Source organism: Amia ocellicauda, chromosome 11 (assembly GCF_036373705.1).
Source record: "Amia ocellicauda isolate fAmiCal2 chromosome 11, fAmiCal2.hap1, whole genome shotgun sequence".
NCBI lineage: Eukaryota > Metazoa > Chordata > Actinopteri > Amiiformes > Amiidae > Amia > Amia ocellicauda.
The window spans coordinates 23,056,460-23,072,451 of record NC_089860.1 but is presented as its reverse complement, the minus strand read 5'-3'; the positions used below and the strand labels follow the sequence as shown (position 1 = coordinate 23,072,451).

The following is a 15,992-nucleotide window of genomic DNA, read 5'->3' as shown; positions in this document are numbered from 1 at the left end:
TATGGGATGCTCACATGACTCCATGCAATGCCAACACTAGTATCAGGATCTTTGCAGTTTAAGACCATCTAGTGGCCTAAACTTATCACTGCAGCAAAACCTTCATGTAACATTGCTACACTGTTAAATACCAACATGCTTAATAAATATGTATGTACCAAAGCAGTGTATATTTCTGTTACACTCTTGAAACGTTTTGCAACATTTTGGACATTTCCTGGGCAGCAGTTTGGAACTGTGGTTAGGGCACTGGACTTCTAAAGGAGGGCTGTGGTTTCAGATCCTGTGAGAAAAACACTGCTGTTGCACTCCTGAGAAAAGTGCTTTATTCAGATCGCTTTGATCACAGCTGTATCAATGGGTACCTGTGTAAGTTGTTTTTAATAAAAGCATGCCAGTTACATAATTTAAGCACTTATTGTACATTTTCTTGGCACAGTATCTCAAGCTGTGCTTAAGGAAAGCCAAGAGAAACAAGTGAAAGTAGGTCAAATGCTCATCATCCTTTTTGGAATGTAATTTACTAGTTAGCCTCACCTGTATGTAAGGTTGGTGTCATTTGTCACTCCTAAATGTTGAGTTTAACTTCATGGTAGACACGCAACATGCTTCTTCTATTTCTAGTTTTTAATTATTAATTTCACTTCAAGTATTCAAGTGTAAACTTTAATCTGTGATTCTTAGGATTTAGGATTTAGGATTTTAATATTGTACAGATACTGCTTCCAACAGTGAATGAATGGCCATGTAGTCATAAAATATTAACATCATTGAAATATATATGGGTTTCCTAGGAGTAAATAATGCAAGACTCTCTATGTTCCAATCTCTTTTCTTCTCTCCTTTCAACTTGTTCCATATATATATAGTAATTGTTACTGATTATTGTAGGTCAACCGCAATGAGGCCACTTATTTTTTAAGTTCCCACATCATTTAATTTACTAAATATAGGATTTGATTAACTGGTGTAATGAACACATTCAGATTCAGTCATTATGCTTAATTGACTGTGAACAGTGAGAATGCCAAGCTTTTAGTTAGAATAGCCTGAATACCTTGTCTGGGCTGAGACAACTTTAATTATTCTACTTTATTTAAAAAATAAATTTTAAAATATTAAAAACATGTTCCATAAACCCTGTTAATGCAGTCAGAAGTCATGGTTCAAAGTATTGTTTATTAAGGTTAGGTTATAGACTACAATCCATGTCAGCATATGAACAGATTTGTATTTGTGTTAGTACAGAAACGTGACTGGCTGTTATCGCCTGGAGCATTTGAGCAGCCGATCCTTCAAGCTGATCCTCTGGCAATGTGCCTTTTACTACTGTATGACACACTGACCTACTTTCAGTTGTTATTGCAAAGAGCAATGTAGACTGTGAGCCTTATGAGAAAAGTATATTAGCCAGGGTACAGGCTGCACTTCTTGTCTTTGTTTTCTATAAAAATATGAAACCTTCTAAAACAAAATACATTTTACACATTCAATTCACAATCATGATTTTCGTTTTTTAATCATGGATTGTAAATATGTAACCCAGATACCAGTGTATTTCTTATCATTACAGTATGGAAGATTGATCGCCTATTAAATTGACAGCATACTGAAGATTAAAACCCAGGCAATAAAGATAATTTGAGAAGGTTGGAAACATTTTAGTTAGTAAACATCTAGGTGCTTTTTGATCACAGACTTTATAAAATATTAAGTTTAATTCATTACATTAATGAGAAGAAAGAAATAACAACAAACAGTATTTGTAAGCATTCTGGTTGGTGTGTTAGCATTTGCTTTCTTAATTCAGCCTTAATTCACAATGTGTAAAAACATGTTTTTCAAGAACCTTGGGCAGGGCAGGGCACAACGTTTTTTACCTGTCTGCTTTGCAAACAGCTGACAATGATCAGGTGCAGTTATTGTGAGTCAAATCACCTCATAACATAGTAGTTAATCCCAGTTTCACAATTGTGTTTTATGATTGTACCTGAGCACAGAGGCGTTTAGAACCATGAAGCTCCATTAACAGACTTTTAAAAAGCATAAAGGCTCTATATTATGCTATATGTTCAAAGGGGACTTTCAATGAGCTATTCAGCGCAATACAGACAGAGGAAGCATTTGTAATACAAATAGATAAGGTTACAATGCATTGGCCAATATTAATGTATATAGGTATAATATCAAAGCAACTGTTTCAAACAGTTTGCCCTTTTTAATTATTATTGTTTGTGTTGTTAATTCACTTAAGGTACAAATCATTTTTCTTTTAAATCATCCATTACATTCAATTTGGAGCATAGCATCTTATTTTTACTGCACTGGTTAACAACGGACAACTCTATCAGCTTTAGTTGTATTTTACTTGTCCTCCCCAATATTGAGAGTGTCAATTTGTCCCCCTCAATCAATTTGACATGTCCCTCACCCTTTGACTCCCACTGAATAAGTAAATATAAAATATAAACACAAATATACTGTACATTTAGTTGTGTATGTGTGTAAGTTGCATACATATATGGTTAGATTAGCTGCTGTAGGTTACTACTAGTGGTCATTTAATATTGATTTAATGTGAGGAAGCACACATCCAAGGGTTTGCCACCCTAGTAACTAGTGTGGAAGACCAATGTACAGTGTCTGTAATTGTGCAGGCGTGTCTTCCATTCTCTGCGTATGTATTGTGCTGTCCAATGAAGCACACACAGGCCCCGACAGGGCGAGAGAGTGGTGGATTCACTTGTCACTCACACATGATTATGCATGCCTGCGTTATGAGTCTCTAGTAGGTTAACGCAGCCGCACGTTTCTTTGGGTACGGACGGGACGAGGCAGGCTACACTTTACTCCATTGCAAATCTACTTTTTCCCCTCTGCTGAAACTGAATCTTCGTTTGGCAATTTAGTCGATTCGTTGTTTTGTTTTTGTGCGTCACAGGTAGCTTAATATATATATATATATATATCAAAATACACCTAAAACTGGAAGAGAGGAGAAAGCCTCCCATGGCTGCAGCCGCCGCGCCGGTGCGTTATTGCTGCAGTGCAACACCTGGCAGGTGAGTCTGGTCTTCACGTCTACAGAAATACTCAAGTGTCTGTCAAGTCGTGTGAGACTTACAATTACAATTACAGCAAACCAATGCATGCAACATAGTAAAGACTTAACTCATTTGCATGGTAAATTCTCTACGGAGCGTCGGTGAAAGCAGGTTAAAAAAAAAAAAGTTTAGGCTCATTTTATTATTAACAGTAATGTAAAACTTGGTGATCCACGCACATTTTGTAAAGTATACAATATTACTCTTTGGGGTACAGGATTTAGTCTTGCCTCTATTTTATCCTCTATCTAATAATACATCAACAAATGTATGGGATGTTCTTGTAGAATCGTTTCAGCCTTTCTTGGAAGTGCATATCCATTAGTATTAATATTATAATACCCACAGAGGTAATACATGCGTGAGTGTGCCATGCATTCACTGTGGATACAAACCGCCCTGGGAAATGTAGGCTAGAATAGATGACAACACGTCCAATTAAAATAATTAACCAAGGCAAAAGGGCACAATTCAGACAGATGCATGCCTCTTACAATGGCGTGTCTCTATTTCCGACTATCACGGTCAAAACACCTGCAGTGTGAGTGTTACCCGTGGGAGGGACGTGGTAAGTGGAGCAGCGCTGGGCGGCCATGTTCCCGGCTCTCACGTTGCGCTCACTGCTGCGCAGGCGCACTGCCAGGCGGGAGGAGGGCTGTCTAGGGGCCGGCGGCCTATGTGGGAGCGGCGGGATAACAATCTCTATCATGGCTGCTCTCTGCAAACGGGGGCTGGCGCAGGAAATACAAGGAAAACATATCTTTAAGGGCTAGGCGTTTAAGCGTCGCCGCCGAAGAAACCGAGTAGACGAGTAAGTGAATATGAAAGGTACACTACAACAAACGATGCGGTCAGGATAATAATACACAATACATAGGCTGTCGTGGGTCGTGTTTACAGTGTCGCATTTGGATTAGGAAAACAAGACGACTGTGGCGTACGGCAGGCGAGAGGCAAGTGCAGTATTTTATGAGCTCGTTAATTCACATTGTAATACCTGGTTGGGATATGTTTGACACTTGCTAAGATTACAAAATAAATACGTCCACGACTACAGCTGTTGTGCGCCTCGGCAGTGGGGGCTGGGGCAGGTCTTCACTTTGTTTTTGTCCTGCCACTGTTCATGCCTATATAGATTCATGTTGCGGTGTGTGTTAATGATAATACTGTACGCCTACGTTGGCAATGATGAATGCCTTTCGGGAGAAGCGAAGGATGAAACCAATATGTCTGTGTAGCCTAAATTATAGGCCTATATAATTTATATCCAGTTTAGCCTAATTCTGGAGTACTTGTAGTGGCAGAGGTAAAATGTATGACCAGGATAAATTCAGGGTGATTGTAAGTACATAGTGATTCTAGTCAGTGTAATTGTGTTTATGTATTCATTTAATTGAAGTTTAATCAGAACAAGATTGTGATGGATTGGTTCTGGACATGTGATGGACACAGTTTCAGACACAAATCACCTTTAAAGTACATTAGTGAAGTATAAGTATAAATGCATGGACACCATTATACAGTCTTTTTCTGAAGTGTGTTCTATATAGTTTTTATATTTCCCCCAAAGATAGTTATTTGTATGGTACAGTATGAATTAAAAGTGGGAATAAATATTACTGTGATTTGTTGTGTTTATGATTTATAGTAATACCAAAGCACAATTAGGTCATTACCTCAGATAGGGATTTGTGCCTTTGTGTAACTTCCTCCATTGTAATGAGCCATTAGAACAAACGATTTAGCTAATTTCTTATTTTGTAGCCTGTAAACAGTTGGAGATTACTTAAGTTAACTTAACTGGAAACCTACAATGTTTTTAGAGTGACATTAATTTAAACTGGCACTATTTAGTAATTTCCTAGTTGAATCAATTGATCAATTAAGTAAAATACTGGGGTGTTTCTCAAAGATTAAACCTGGCATATCTATTTTTATTGCACTTTAGGAAGGAATCATTTGTACACTTATCTCCAAGCTTACCTTTGTAATCCTAGACCTCATGTTGTTAGAGACTAGATTTATACTTTTTCATTTTTAGTAAGCAATAAATAAAAAAAATCATTATGACTGGTTTTCCTGAGATGTCATCCTCCTGCCTTAGTATCCCATCTGACCTCTTAAGCACATGTAATCCGGTCAGGCAGAGGACTAACCAATGAACAGACTGAAGCTGTGCTGGACTTCCCCAGACAGGAAGAGGCAACAAAAATGGATGTGCCCCGCATACTACCCTGTTAATAAAGCTTCTGTCTTGGCAATAGCACTTAGAAGATGTAACAGTTTAACTAAAGTAATAGTATATCGATCAATCCAGACATCAGTCAGCTTTTATCAATCTCCTGCAGGATGAGGGCTCTCCATAGGGGGTCGTCAGCCATAGCTCACCATGCTGGCCAGACAGGTTGGCATGGTTTAGAGTAGACAATCAACCTAAGCACCATGTATTTAGGAAACCAGAGAACTCTGAGAAAATACACTCTGACACGTAGAGAACGTGCAAACTACAAACAGTGGTTGTGAGGCAGCTGCACTGACCAGGGTGTGTGTATAATGTTCAACTGTTAGGCTACTTTATCCAATACGTATATATTTTATATATACATACTGTAATGTATATTGCGCAGGATTGTGTGCTCTTGAAGAAGCACACTGAATTTAGGGCATATTACTCACTATCCTACACTTTCGCCTGTGCTTTAATAAATATATGCCATAATAAATATGAACCTGGCTATGAGGTTACATTAAATAAGATATAGATGCCCAAGATGAATGTGAATAAGGCATTGGGAAATCAAACCTTTACAGATACAGCATAATAAACTAACCTAACATTTGAATTTAGGGTAGAGATGTCCTTTTTATATGTTTACATTGAAACAGACTGGATTTAATATGCTTTTGGGGACCTTATTTCTGAGCTAGTGCCTTACACTGAGATTGCAAGAAAATATTCACAAAAACATGAAGGATGCTTATCGGTCAGGAGACAGGTAAGCTTACATGTCATATGAGTATTGTGTGCAAAATTTGTGATCCCTGTTTTCAACGTATCTGTTGGGCTAGGAAGAAAATTGGGAAGGAGGCCGGTGAATGCCCATGGCAGCTGCTACCTCAGATCATCCACCCAGTGTGAGCTTAAAATCAGAGCCGTTATTTAGGTAAGAAGGGGTACGGATGACGCAATTGCCTGCCCTTGATGGACCCCAATATTTGACTACAGTTAAAGCACAGAGTTGTTCTACACTGTTAAAAAAAAAAAAAAAAAGGATGACAGACCCTGTTCCTGGTGAGCCACAATCCTGCAAGGTTTCATAACTATCACTAAACATCTGGTGTAAATGATCATTTTGAGCTGTTTAGCGAGTCAGTTAATATTTAAGGATATGAATAACAAAAAAACCTAAAAAAGACTAGCTTTCCAGAACCAGGAACTGAAACCCATAGCGTAAACCGTAAATTCAAACTAAATAATTCTTAAATACTCTTCATTGTTCATGGCTGAAAAGTGAAAATAATGATATTTGTTAAACAGCTCGTTTTGTTTTGTTTTTCTGTTGTAGTTTTATAGTAGTTCCAGCCATGTATGTAAAATTAGCATATTTTTCGACTGGCAAATCACCTTACCTATATCCTTCAAGCTGTTGTACAAATACACATAGTTTTTACTGTTGTGAAGTGGATCCGAGGTCTATCATCTAATCTATTATTTTTTAACAGTTATTACATGTATTTAATCTCATTTAATCAAAATATCTAGTAGCTACCTTAAACTAAAACAAACGCACATACAAGGTACCACTTTTTAGTTACCTTGTTGTGGCACTGTATGTATTCACATTTTGGAGATCAGTTCGTAGTGCTTTATACATATGTAATCACCTGTGTATGAAGAGGGACTATGCTGGTAGCATAGATAGTAAGAGATTAGTGGGATCTCCTTTCTCCTTATACCATTTAAACAAAGTCTTTTGATAATTCCAGGAAATAATGCTTGTAAGTTTAACTGATCTTTTGAGTACTTAAACCACCTGAAATGTACCTCCTTGAGTATTTTCATATCAATAAAGTATTTATAATTAGGATGCAGAACAACATCACCCAAAGCACACAATTCACACAGGATCTGAGCAGCTAAATTACAGAAAATGATAAACGAGTAACTAAATTAAATTTTTACTAGATGCACCCAAGATTTTCAATAATTTTCCTTAAATCTTTATTGGGAATACCATTTAAGCAATATTTGTTTGCTGACTGTACTGCTCTATGGAATTTGAAAGTAAACGTGAATTAAATGTGAGGGGAAAGAAGTCTAGACACTTTTGCATTTTAATAGTCCTAAATATCCATGGGGCATTTTTTGTGTTATAGTCCTCATATATTTAAGCTTTAAACCATAGAAAGGTCAACAAAATTACTTCGGCCACGAAGAAAAAAAAGTTGTCTTTTGATGGTCTTGAGCAACAGGCACCGGATTTTTCAATTTGAAATAACAAGCCACTCAATTCCTTACACTTCCCTGACGTGTTGAATTAGATGTTAGAGAGTCTTCACAATGGAAGTGGTTAGGGCTGCTACTGTGTTTACGTTTCCTTTGTAAAAGTATAGATGGTTTTATAATGACCTTTGCAGATTAGGTTAAGTTTTATTTTTTAATAGAATATTTGGGTACATGTTGACATGGTGACCTAATTAGATCAGCTATTCTGTCCTATTTCAAAGCACAGGGCCATTATCCAAAACCTGGCGAGTTGGTTAGAGTGACCTGCTTCTTGTATAAATGGATATATGGTCTTGTCTTTGAAATTATATTGTATCTAATCTTTTCACTGTCTGCTGGTTTCATTTTCATACACACACAGGAGTTGGTCCTGTAATTGTTTTGTATAAATATGCCATCAAATGTGACTAAGATAACTGTGCATCAGATTCCTTTGTCTCCCAATTGTCAAGTTCTCTTTTCGTGAATAATTGCAGAACCCAGAATCCAGAGTCTGACACAATACGTTATGATTTTCAAGATTTTCTGACTTGTACTATGTAGTGCGTAGGTACATCCATAGTTCATAGAGTGACGAACAAGAGAACAGGTAAGTCTCTTAGTAAGACTTAACACACCGGGCTTCGGTGAGGTCATCGCCAGACTGATCCTCATCCTGAGGATAATTAACAACAGCTGAACGTAGCTTAACACTACTCCACAAGCTGTGCCTGCTTCACTACCTGGTCTTGCAACGAAGACGCTATTCATCTGTATTGTACGTTTCGTTTGCTGTAAATTACCTTTTGTGTATTAATATATAACCTGGTAGATGAAAATGTATATTTGTTTGGTTGTGCTCTGAAATGTGAAATCCGTTTTGAACAAAAAACTGAACTATATATATATTTTTTCCTCTGCAAATGAAGAAAATTATATGCAGTACTAGTTCCCTAAAACTTATGGCTTGCTTTTGTCTCTGCTTGTTTATTTACAGAATGAAGCGAGGAAGAATAAATATCAGTGCGGAGAGTCAAGCTCTTTCCCCCACTGAAGGAGGCGGCAAGAAACACAAGGGTGCATTATGCAGCTTGTTTCGAAGTGCGTCGCACCGACAGGAGTGTGTGCAGGACTGGGGGAACTTGCCCCACCACGTGGTGCTGCAGGTCTTCCAGAACCTGTCTCTGGTCGACCGGGCTCGCGCCTCCTCTGTGTGCCGGCGGTGGAATGAAGTTTTCCACATCCCTGACCTGTGGCGGAGATTCGAATTCGAGCTCAACCAGCCGGCCACTTCATACCTCAAATCCACTCACCCCGATCTCATCCAGCAGATTATTAAGAAGCATGCTCAACACCTGCAGTATGTCAGCTTCAAGGTACAGGCACCCCCCCCATAACCCCCTCTCCTCCTGGCATTTTCGTAGGCTCAGTAAGAGCACTTTCTAATCCAGACTGCCCGCTGGATGTCAGATTTGTGGTTGTGTTGTGACTCAGTAGAGCAAAGGATTTGGAGGTGGTTTGCATGGGTTACGATTACCTATGTACAGTATAACCAAAGTGTTCTTTTTATTAACTGTATTGTGTATTTATATATATTATTTTCTCTGCTTTGGGCATGTTACACCTGCAGTTAATTGACATGCTTATTTTCATTGTAGGTTGACAGTTGTACAGAGTCGGCAGAGGCGGCGTGCGACATTCTCTCCCAGCTGGTGAACTGCACGATCAAAACCCTGGGGTTAATCTCCACAGCAAGGCCGAGCTTCATGAATGTGTCACAGGTAAGATTTAGATTAAAATGTTAAAACTCACTCAAAGCCAAAACACACACACACACACACACACACACATATGAAAGCCTTTAAATTAGCTTGCTAAAAATATGCCATTCAGCCCACGGGTCCTACGTTACGTGAAAATTCTGTCCCAGCGGTGTCTTGAGTGGACGTTTTCTAATCTTTTTCTAATTTCTCTTTCTCCGCCTGCAGTCTCACTTCGCGTCTGCTCTCACGGTGGTGTTTGTGAATTCCAAGTCCCTCTCTTCGATTAAGATCGATGACACGCCGGTGGACGACCCGTCTCTGAAAGTTTTGGTAGCAAACAACAGTGACACACTGAAACTGTTGAAGATGAGCAGCTGCCCTCACGTCTCCCCAGCGGGTGAGTGACGGTCCTTACTGCAGTGTCCTCCTTGGACCCATTTTAGCCTCTGTAAGGTCTTACTTAACATCTGGATGTAAAAATCAATTTTTCTAGCTTCAAGTTCATGTAAAATACGGTGTTTTAAACATCTAAAATAAATGACTTCTGGCACGGAGAAAAAAAATGCAGTACAGTCTGAGTCACCAGTTTTGTGAGACTTTTTTTTAATACAAGTATTGACTACTTGCCAGTATAGCAATAGCCCTCACCTTCTGTTTCCTTATATGCACCTGTGGTTAAATAAAATGAGCTGGTACAAATGCTGCTGGACGTCTGACAAAGATAGGGTTGTCTGTTGCAGAGGGCTTGGTATTTTGGGTTACTACTATCCTAGGGAAGCAGTCATTCAATTTTCACATTAAATTGTAATGATGGTGTGTAGGACCAGTGAGGTGCAGTGAGTCGTGACAACAATTTATTGTAACAGTAGATGCCATGCAGATTATAATAGTCTGTGTACTTCAACAGAAAACAGGATATGACATCAGTATTGCTTGATATTTTTAGAATGGTAAACAAACAGCAAGTGGGATTATAAGGACAGGTTTTTATTCTCTTCAGTTACTTCATTTAGACTCCACACAATAGTATGATGAAAAGCAAATGTTTGCCCCTCGCTGAATAAAGACTGTTGCTCAAACAGCAAAAGTAAAATCATGTATGGCACATTGTGTTTGACTGCTGATAGCCAGTATGCCAAGAAACCATGCAGTTTTGAGTGAGAGCTTCTCTGTTACTTTGCCATTCACTTTTGCTACCTGCATGTATATAATATGAAAAATATCTCCCTTAAATGGCCACATTAATATAAATTTTGTATCACCTCCCTTTCTCCTCCAGGCATCCTGTGCGTGGCTGACCAGTGCCATGGCCTGAGGGAGCTGGCTTTGAACTATCACCTCCTGAGCGACGAGCTGCTGCTGGCCCTGTCCGGCGAGAAGCACGTGCACCTGGAGCACCTCCGCATCGACGTGGTCAGCGAGAACCCCGGGCAGACGCACTTCCACACCATCAAGAAGAAGAGCTGGGACGCGCTGATCAACCACTCCCCCAAGGTCAACATCGTTATGTACTTCTTCCTGTACGAGGAGGAGTTCGACCCCTTCTTCTGCGAGGAGACCCCCGTCACTCACCTGTACTTCGGCCGGGCGGTCAGCAAGGAGATGCTGGGCCGCATCGGACTCAACTGCCCCCGGCTGGTGGAGCTGGTGGTGTGCGCCAACGGGTTCGAGCCCCTGGACGACGAGCTGATCAGAATCGCGGACCGCTGCAAGAACCTGACGGCCATCGGGCTCGGGGAGTGCGAGGTCACCTGCAGCGGCTTCGTGGAGTTCGTCAAGATGTGTGGCGGACGGCTCACCCAGCTCTCCATCATGGAAGAGGTCTTGATACCAGACAACAGCTACAATGTGGAGCAGATTCACAATGAGGTGTCCAAACATCTGGGGAGAATGTGGTTCCCAGACATGATGCCTACCTGGTAGAGGGCTCCTCCTCATCCTACAGGCCCTAGTGGTGAAGCGTACCAGAGATGGTGCGGGGGGGGCGAGTGAAAAGATCGGATGGAATCGTCAAAACCACATCATCAGCAGCGGGAACCACAATGATGATCACAACATCGACGACAAGAACACACACTTATTCTACCAAGAGTATTCTGGCAGTGAAGTTTGTGATCTGTGCAAGGGTAGGCGATTCAAACCAAGTCATGTTGGGGCAGTGGGAGAGAGTGTGACTTGTCCTCCCCGCTGTGTGCTGTTGGAGGAGAATCCACTCACTGTCAATGATTGGAAGAACTCAATTCTTGATCATTGAAGCGATATTTATAGACTTGGATCTTTTCAGCTCCTTGCCGAGTTGTAAATTCAAATGAAAGCAAACTGTGGATGAGAAAAACAGGAAAATAATTCATGTCTGTGTCTTCTCAGTTCAGTAATAAGCTGAACATTAGAAAAACCCATTATGATGACAGAATGCATTTTAATTGACAGTTTCTTGTAGAGCTTTCATGTTTTTTTTTGTTTTGTTTTTTACATGATTTGTTTAAGAATTTCGTGGGTTTTTTTTTCCCCTAGTTGTTGCATTTACTTTTTGATCTGCTTCTTCAAATGTGTTGCATTGACCAGTTTGGTATAAAGGGCCCTAAAGGTCTCCTGCTTAAATCTGCAGCTGGTTACTCCATGTTGAATCCACATATAAGGTAGTCTCGTGAAGCTATAGGTATAATTTTGTATATGGTGCAGGTAATCCGAGCTTTAGCTGTTGATGGACAGATTTTGGGCTCGGCTACTGTGAGTGTCAATATACCACTATCAAAAGAATATCTATAAAATACAGCTGGCAGTGTGAAAGTCAGATTTAGTTACGCTGGAATCTGGTTCAAGTGGGTCAGCAAATGTTCAAGACTATGATTAGGAAAAATAAATCGGCAAGTCGTTTATCAGACGGGTGATACCAACCACAGCTACACTAACCAGGGTGTTTAAGACAGATAGTGGAAACCTAGTGGTGGTTGGTTTTGGGAGGAGTGGTGTTTTAATTATAATATGTTGAAAGTTGGACACTGATTTGATGAGAGCTACTTATGTGAGGATAATTCGAATGTGTCTGTTGTCCTTGTAACTCACAGGAAAAAATACATGCATCACTGGAAATGTATTTTCTGCAGTGGTGTCCATGTGCATTAATTTTTAAGGGCAGATACTGTCAACTAGTCATACTTTTGTTGCTCTGTAAAGTGTGAGGTACTGTTCTAGAATGGGCATGGGTTTGGCATTCTTTCATTCGCTCATTCAGGCACATATGCAAATGGATCACTTCTAATTAAAATGGCAACAGAACATAACATTTAAAATAATTTTGGTTTAAATATTACAGTTATGGCAAGTAGAACTGCAATATAAAAAAAAATTGATTTGGAAGAAGTATTTAAATTAATTATTGTTATATTGCTTGAAAAAGGTGAAATCTGTGGTCAATTAAATTAGAAGTCGCTGGTTTGAGTAGTAAATCTAGTATGTTGTACTATGATGTAATGTTGCAAAGGAGATATCCAAGGCACAGAAATATATTCCCTCGTTCAAAATGTCGGTTTTCAAGGGGATTTACAATATTTCTCTGTTTAAAAGGGGAGTAACTCAATGCCAAATGTCTAATATTTAGGTAATCTAATGTTAGTGTTTTACCAAAATTAGCTTTTGCCTTTTATGCAAATGAGTGTACTATGATCAGATTTATTTACACATGTATCTTGTGCTGAATTTATATGTATGCAAAATGTAACCCAAAAAATTAAAAACAAAAAAAGCTAAACAAATAAATCTAATGTAAGCACCTTACAACGTGTACATTTTTTTCTTTTTCCCACATTTTTGTTTCATAAAAATGCTTTCTAATTTTGTGAGTGATTATGGAAAAAAAAAAAAACCTTCAATACAGTGAGTGATTGTGCGCCAAGCAAAACCATATGCTCGAAGGGCAGTTATAAACGCATGAAATTGAGTTAGTTTGAGGGCTCTGGATGCTTCAATGCGTATCTAACTGAAGTAACATATATATATACACTCACCTAAAGGATTATTAGGAACAGCATACTAATACTGTGTTTGACCCCCTTTCGCCTTCAGAACTGCCTTAATTCTACGTGGCATTGATTCAACAAGGTGCTGAAAGCATTCTTTAGAAATGTTGGCCCATATTGATAGTATAGCATCTTGCAGTTGATGGAGATTTGTGGGATGCACATCCAGGGCACGAAGCTCCCGTTCCACCACATCCCAAAGATGCTCTATTGGGTTGAGATCTGGTGACTGTGGGGGCCAGTTTAGTACAGTGAACTCATTGTCATGTTCAAGAAACCAATTTGAAATGATTCGACCTTTGTGACATGGTGCATTATCCTGCTGGAAGTAGCCATCAGAGGATGGGTACATGGTGGTCATAAAGGGATGGACATGGTCAGAAACAATGCTCAGGTAGGCCGTGGCATTTAAACGATGCCCAATTGGCACTAAGGGGCCTAAAGTGTGCCAATAAAACATCCCCCACACCATTACACCACCACCACCAGCCTGCACAGTGGTAACAAGGCATGATGGATCCATGTTCTCATTCTGTTTACGCCAAATTCTGACTCTACCATCTGAATGTCTCAACAGAAATCGAGACTCATCAGACCAGGCAACATTTTTCCAGTCTTCAACTGTCCAATTTTGGTGAGCTTGTGCAAATTGTAGCCTCTTTTTCCTATTTGTAGTGGAGATGAGTGGTACCCGGTGGGGTCTTCTGCTGTTGTAGCCCATCCGCCTCAAGGTTGTACGTGTTGTGGCTTCACAAATGCTTTGCTGCATACCTCGGTTGTAACGAGTGGTTATTTCAGTCAAAGTTGCTCTTCTATCAGCTTGAATCAGTCGGCCCATTCTCCTCTGACCTCTAGCATCAACAAGGCATTTTCGCCCACAGGACTGCCGCATACTGGATGTTTTTCCCTTTTCACACCATTCTTTGTAAACCCTAGAAATGGTTGTGCGTGAAAATCCCAGTAACTGAGCAGATTGTGAAATACTCAGACCGGCCCGTCTGGCACCAACAACCATGCCACGCTCAAAATTGCTTAAATCACCTTTCTTTCCCATTCAGACATTCAGTTTGGAGTTCAGGAGATTGTCTTGACCAGAACCACACCCCTAAATGCATTGAAGCAACTGCCATGTGATTGGTTGGTTAGATAATTGCATTAATGAGAAATTGAACAGGTGTTCCTAATTATCCTTTAGGTGAGTGTATATATATATATATATATAAAAAAACAATACAATCACTTTTGGTCCCTATCAAAAGGCGCGCTTTATGTAATATATGTGGCTTATGGGAATTGTTATCCTTTAAAAAAAAAAACTAAACCTACGCTTCATAATTAGTTAACAATGGTGTAGCTGTCATGGGGTTATTTTGGAACATCGTCTTTTTAAATTTGTAAGAAAAACCTTACATTTTGTAAAATATCTAATTTGAACTAATAATTGATTAAAAAACATTTGAATACCTTTAATTCACTGTCATTTTTAACTTGTCACCATCTTTATTGCTTAGGCTTTGTTTTCAGTTGTTTGCTCAAGTTAATTTAGTTTACACTACTGAAAAACATGACTACATAAGCCTCACCAACTGCAGAAACCAATAAGAAATGGTTAGGAAAAGTGGTGGGTTGCTTTATAGAACAAGCACCCACACAAACACACAATTCAATTGTAGGAATCATAAAAACGGAAATGAACATGGATATAGAAAATTTGATTTATTTTGTCAGCAATCATTCTTGATGCAGAATCTTACTGTAGGTGGTATTGTGTTGAAACCATTCTTTACCCCTAAATGTTTGTTTCTAGAAATGCATTTTTGCCTTTTTACCCCATGTTGGCAAAATCACTGAATTTAACTTTTTGGGAATCTTTACGTACACAACGCCAATAGCTGGGCTTTTTTTAATGTAACTTGCCAAACCAAACCTTGTCTTCTCAAGACATCAGCATACATACAGATTTATTTCTATATCAAATAAATGCAATCAATACAAGTGTTGGTGAGCACAGGTTTTCAAAATCCCCTAAAATGTGTCCAGCAGGACATACCATAACATTTTGTTGAAAAAGTGCACACATTTTTACCCTGAAAATCTGTATTGCTCTCTGTGGTGAATTTGCAAGATTTTTTTTTCCAAAATAGAAGTCCTATAATGGCTGTGTAGTATGTGATTGATAATTTGAGTGATTTCATAATTGTGATGGTGCATCTTCTAATGGTTTTTTTTTAGTTTTCTAATAAACATGACAAGTAATGAAATGCAATAGTCCTTTGAATTCTTTATTATTATTATTATTATTATTATTATTATTATTATTATTATTATTATTTTATTATTATTATTATTATTATTATTATTTTAGAAAGGATTTAACTAGATATTAGCACCATTAAACAAGTGGTTATCTATCTATGATGTGCAATTTTAGAATGCCCCATCTAGAATAACTAGTAATTTATTGTGTTTGTATTCCAAGGTGTGGCTGGCATTTGTAAGATGGTTATTCTAATTTCACTTCACTTCACTAACAAATGTGTTATGCTCAACCCACATCTTAGTGCATAGTACTGAAAGGTGGTGGTAAGAGAATATGAGAACTGCAGTTTTACACAGACAA

The 15,992-nt window shown here is 38.9% G+C and overlaps 1 protein-coding gene across 5 annotated transcripts; it reads left to right on the top strand.

Moving 5' to 3' along the window:
• Positions 1–2,803: 2,803 nt before the first annotated feature.
• On the top strand, positions 2,804–13,133 carry fbxl3l (F-box and leucine-rich repeat protein 3, like). 5 transcript variants are annotated; one of them, XM_066717001.1, is made up of 6 exons: positions 3,768–3,915; positions 6,174–6,268; positions 8,588–8,966; positions 9,249–9,371; positions 9,579–9,750; positions 10,633–13,133. In XM_066717001.1, exons 2-6 carry the CDS (start codon positions 6,201–6,203, stop codon positions 11,274–11,276), a joined length of 1,386 nt encoding a protein of 461 aa, XP_066573098.1. In that variant the 5' UTR covers positions 3,768–3,915; positions 6,174–6,200; the 3' UTR covers positions 11,277–13,133. The 5 variants fall into 5 exon arrangements, with proteins under 5 accessions (XP_066573099.1, XP_066573100.1, XP_066573098.1 ...); XM_066717002.1 differs by lacking the exons at positions 3,768–3,915; positions 6,174–6,268 and adding an exon at positions 2,804–3,062; XM_066717003.1 differs by lacking the exon at positions 6,174–6,268 and having other exon boundaries at positions 3,757–3,915.
• The last annotated feature ends 2,859 nt before the right edge of the window (positions 13,134–15,992 follow it).

What these genes read in the sequence shown, in the direction of transcription:
- fbxl3l (XM_066717001.1), top strand. Translation starts at nt 6,201, where the DNA reads ATGCCCATGGCAGCTGCTACCTCAGATCATCCACCCAGTGTGAGCTTA. An exon ending in TGCAGTATGTCAGCTTCAAG is followed by an intron (nt 8,967 to 9,248) that starts GTACAGGCACCC and finishes TTTTCATTGTAG; the next exon opens with GTTGACAGTTGTACAGAGTC. An exon ending in CCCTCACGTCTCCCCAGCGG is followed by an intron (nt 9,751 to 10,632) that starts GTGAGTGACGGT and finishes TTTCTCCTCCAG; the next exon opens with GCATCCTGTGCGTGGCTGAC.